General features: G+C 46.3%; 1 protein-coding gene across 1 annotated transcript; it reads right to left on the bottom strand.

The window, feature by feature from the left end:
• Positions 1–341: 341 nt before the first annotated feature.
• LOC138775329 (protein CLEC16A homolog) lies at positions 342–2,958 on the bottom strand. Its single transcript, XM_069955913.1, has 5 exons — positions 2,752–2,958; positions 2,316–2,438; positions 1,644–1,811; positions 655–985; positions 342–406 (listed from the first exon to the last, which is right to left on the bottom strand). Exons 2-5 carry the CDS (start codon positions 2,391–2,393, stop codon positions 342–344), a joined length of 642 nt encoding a protein of 213 aa, XP_069812014.1. The 5' UTR covers positions 2,394–2,438; positions 2,752–2,958.
• Between the last annotated feature and the right edge of the window lie 1,558 nt (positions 2,959–4,516).

Genomic DNA, 4,516 nt, shown 5'->3' with positions numbered 1-4,516 from the left:
GGGCTGCCCGGACGATCAGCGATCCTCCGAGCAGCCCCCCCCCCCCTCCCGCACTCACCCGCTCGCTGCAGCCGCGTTGAATAGCGGCGGCAGCGAGCGGGGAACGAGGAGCAAACGAGAGCTCGTTTGCTCCTCTGACGACCAGTGGAATAGGGGCATTACAACTGATCCGATAAGACAGAAGGCTCTGCGAGACGGAGGAAAAAGAGGAGGTGGAGACGGAGGAAGAAGAGGAGGTGGGAGACGGAGGAAGAAGAGGAAGAAGAGCAGGAGAAGGAGGAGGTAACAGAAATGTTCATCCTCGGAGATATTCCCACCATATAATCTCCTTGGGATCAGTCCTATCGCCAGATCAGAATCCTTTCTCCAAGTCCGTACAAGAAGGAAGGCAGAATGCTGGGAAATACTATGGGGGAGATTTATCAAGATGTTTTACAGTAGGTATGGCCCATAGCAACCAATCACAGCTCACATAGCAACCAATCACAGCTCACATAGCAACCAATCACAGCTCAGCTTTCCTCTTACCATAAACACTTCTATGCTGTAGGCCGCATTAGGGCACAGAGTGTATAATATTCCACACAGAATAGTTACAGTCGGTGACTGAGGAGAATGTGTGAGTGTTCTCTGCATTTACTGGTCACTACTCACCTGGGCGGTTACCTGTAGTGATGTCCTCCTTATACTGCTCATCACTGCTGTCATCTGTCTCTTCTTGTTCTAATATTGTGTCTGTATCATTAATAGAGTTCAGATGCTTCCCTCTACCGATGTCCTTATACTGCTCATCACTGCTGTCATCTGTCTCTTCCTCCTCTTCTTCGTCTTTTATTACCTTGTCTGTAGCATTAATGTAATTCAGATTCTTCCCTGTAGTGATTTCCTCCTTATACTGCTCATTACTGCTCACATCTGTCTCCTCTTCGTTTACTATATTGTTTATATCATCAGTATAGTTTATTTCTTCCCCCTGGTTCCTGAGCTGCAAGAAAAAAAAAAGGAATCTTCAATGAAGAAGGAAAAGTTGAGAATTTACAAGAGACAAGTACAGGAGAGAGACGGTGTACGGCATTAACCCTTACATACACAGACAAGAAAGAGAAAACACAATACACAGGAGTAAAAGGGGAGATGAGGGACAATCGCTTTGTAATAAGCCACAGAGAACCATTACTGTAAGGAGGAACGGAGGGTGAGGGGCCCGAAGCAAATAGGAGGAACTCCGGAGACCCTGACATCTACAGATCATAGGGAACACCTCCATCTACCTGATCCTGATCCTGTGGGAGAAGAGGACGGGGACATCTCTCTGGTGCTGTTCTCTTACTGGATCTGACTGGAGGGAACACATACAGAGACTGAATTCATTCTTTCCATCCAGATAATACAGAGAGGAGGTGTGTATATAGTCCTGTCTATTACCTGCTGATGGGAGGGGGCTGCTGATCCTCCAGCATCACATCCTTGTACTGATCCTTGTGTCCTTCTACATACTCCCACTCCTCCATGGAGAAATAGACCGCCACGTCCTGACACCTTATAGGAACCTGACACACACAATGATCACACAGTCATCCCCCCCACCCCTCCAGTGGTGTTACTGTATAATGTCCCAGCATTCCCAGCAGCCACAGTCTCACCTCTCCACTCAGCAGCTCCACCATCTTGTTGGTGACTTCTAGGATCTTCTCTTCCTCCATTTCCTCATGTATCAGGGGCCCCGGGATTGGGCTCAGGGTTCTTCCCCATCCTTCACACCCAGGGGCCCCACAGCGCCCACTAGAGGACTTCTTCACTACTGTGTAATCCTGTGTATGGAGAGACACATTACTATCACTCCATCCATTCCCAGAATCCCTCACCTCTCCAGTCCTATCCATCTGTTATTCCATAGATAAGAATGATGTCATGATGACATCACTCCCAGAATCCCTCACCTCTCCAGTCCTATCCATCAGTTATTCCATAGATAAGAATGATGTCATGATGACATCACTCCCAGAATCCCTCACCTCCCCAGTCCTATCCATCTGTTATTCCATAGATAAGAATGGTGTCATGATGACATCACTCCCAGAATCCCTCACCTCTCCAGTCCTATCCATCTGTTATTCCATAGATAAGAATGATGTCATGATGACATCACTCCCAGAATCCCTCACCTCTCCAGTCCTATCCATCTGTTATTCCATAGATAAGAATGATGTCATGATGACATCACTCCCAGAATCCCTCACCTCCCCAGTCCTATCCATCTGTTATTCCATAGATAAGAATGATGTCATGATGACATCACTCCCAGAATCCCTCACCTCCCCAGTAAGCAGGAAGAGTATGTGTAGGGTGAGGGTTATTATCCTGTCGGCCATCTTGTCTCTGTCTCTCTCCATGGTTGATGGGTCGGTCTCTTATATAGAAGATATCAGCAGAGGATCCTGGAGGGAAGAGGAGGAGACAATGTAATGCGGCTCTAGATTCCTGGAGATAGAAATATACATGGACAGGAGGGGATATGGGGGAACATGGGAGGAGACAATGTAATATATCTGGGGGATGAAGCTTCTCATAGACGTCACTTATATCTCGCTCTCCTGTTCCCTCCGCGGCTCCTGATAATGCAGCTCTGTTATATTCTCTGCAATAAGCTGCGGTGTAATACATCACATAACCTGAGGGAAATGGTGGCGCTGCTGTATATAGGAGAGAGCGGCCGGGATACAATCCCTGATACATATATATATACTGTACCTCCAGCTGCAGATACAGGAGCCGTGTGCTTCCCCTGTGCTTCCAGGACCTGCCATGATGTCACAGTCATGTGATCAGTCACATGGAGGAGGAGGAGTCACATGATCAGGGGCTGCTGCTCAGTGTATGCAGGACTCTGCTGTGCTGGATGAGCTGAAGTGATGTGTATGCAGCAGAGCTGTGTGTGTGTGATGTGTGTGGAGCAGAGCTGTGTGTGTGTGATGTGTGTGGAGCAGAGCTGTGTGTGTGATGTGTGTGGTATATATGCCTGCAGCAGAGCCCTGTGTGTAATGTACATGTAGCTGAGCTGTATGTGTGTAATGTACATGTAGCTGAGCTGTATGTGTGTAATGTACATGTAGCTGAGCTGTATATGTGTAATGTACATGTAGCTGAGCTGTATATGTGTAATGTACATGTAGCTGAGCTGTATATGTGTAATGTACATGTAGCTGAGCTGTATATATGTGTAATGTACATGTAGCTGAGCTGTATGTGTGTAATGTACATGTAGCTGAGCTGTATGTGTGTAATGTACATGTAGTTGCGCTGTATGTGTGTAATGTACATGTAGCTGAGCTGTATGTGTGTAATGTACATGTAGTTGCGCTGTATGTGTGTAATGTACATGTAGCTGAGCTGTATGTGTGTAATGTACATGTAGCTGAGCTGTATGTGTGTAATGTACATGTAGCTGCGCTGTATGTGTGTAATGTACATGTAGCTGCGCTGTATGTGTGTAATGTACATGTAGCTGAGCTGTATGTGTGTAATGTACATGTAGCTGAGCTGTATGTGTGTAATGTACATGTAGTTGCGCTGTATGTGTGTAATGTACATGTAGTTGCGCTGTATGTGTGTAATGTACATGTAGCTGAGCTGTATGTGTGTAATGTACATGTAGTTGCGCTGTATGTGTGTAATGTACATGTAGCTGAGCTGTATGTGTGTAATGTACATGTAGTTGCGCTGTATGTGTGTAATGTACATGTAGCTGAGCTGTGTGCAGGGCCGGACTGGGACTTAAAGTCAGCCCTGGCAATCAAACCCCAGCAGCCCACATACCATATCATGGATAGCCGTGTAAAATCAGCACTGTAGCAAATTCTGCTTCATTTAGCCGTCTCCCCACTACTCCCTTAAACATGTGAACCCACCACCAGCACACAAAAATAATGATATAACATGATCTGCTGTGGAGTTGATGCGGCATATATATCCATTCATTTCAACTGATTAAATCAGAAGCTTCAAATCTGCATTGGATTAGGTATGAACGTGCCCTTAAAGGGAACCTGTGAGGTCTATACCAGGTACACAGCTGTAGATCCCAGCGTACAGATCAGGGATCGGACCTTTAGTCCAGTGTAAACCTCTATAATCATTATTTTCATTACCAGCTGAAGTGTCACAGAGGTGGAGCCACCGCAGCACCTTCTGCCCCCGCCCCTTCCTGCTCTGACTGATGGACGTATAGGGTGCTGCTGCCACTGCTTTTGTGAAACTTTAGTTGGTAATGAAAAGGACAATTATAAAAGTTTACACTGGACTAAAGGTCCTGTCAGTGATATCTCCCTCACACCTGTCTGCTGAGATCTACAGCCCTAGATATGGTATGGACCTCACAGATTCCCTTTAAAGGAGAAAAACATGGCCACCTTTTTCCAGAAACAGCGCCACACTCTTCTTCAGTTTGTGTGAGGTATTGCAGCTCAGTTCCATTGAAGTGAATGGAGCCAAGTTGTAATAACCATACACAGTCTGA

Source organism: Dendropsophus ebraccatus, unplaced genomic scaffold (assembly GCF_027789765.1).
Source record: "Dendropsophus ebraccatus isolate aDenEbr1 unplaced genomic scaffold, aDenEbr1.pat pat_scaffold_1564_ctg1, whole genome shotgun sequence".
Lineage (NCBI taxonomy): Eukaryota > Metazoa > Chordata > Amphibia > Anura > Hylidae > Dendropsophus > Dendropsophus ebraccatus.
The sequence above is the reverse complement of the archived record's forward strand: the minus strand, read 5'-3'. Positions and strand labels throughout refer to the sequence as shown.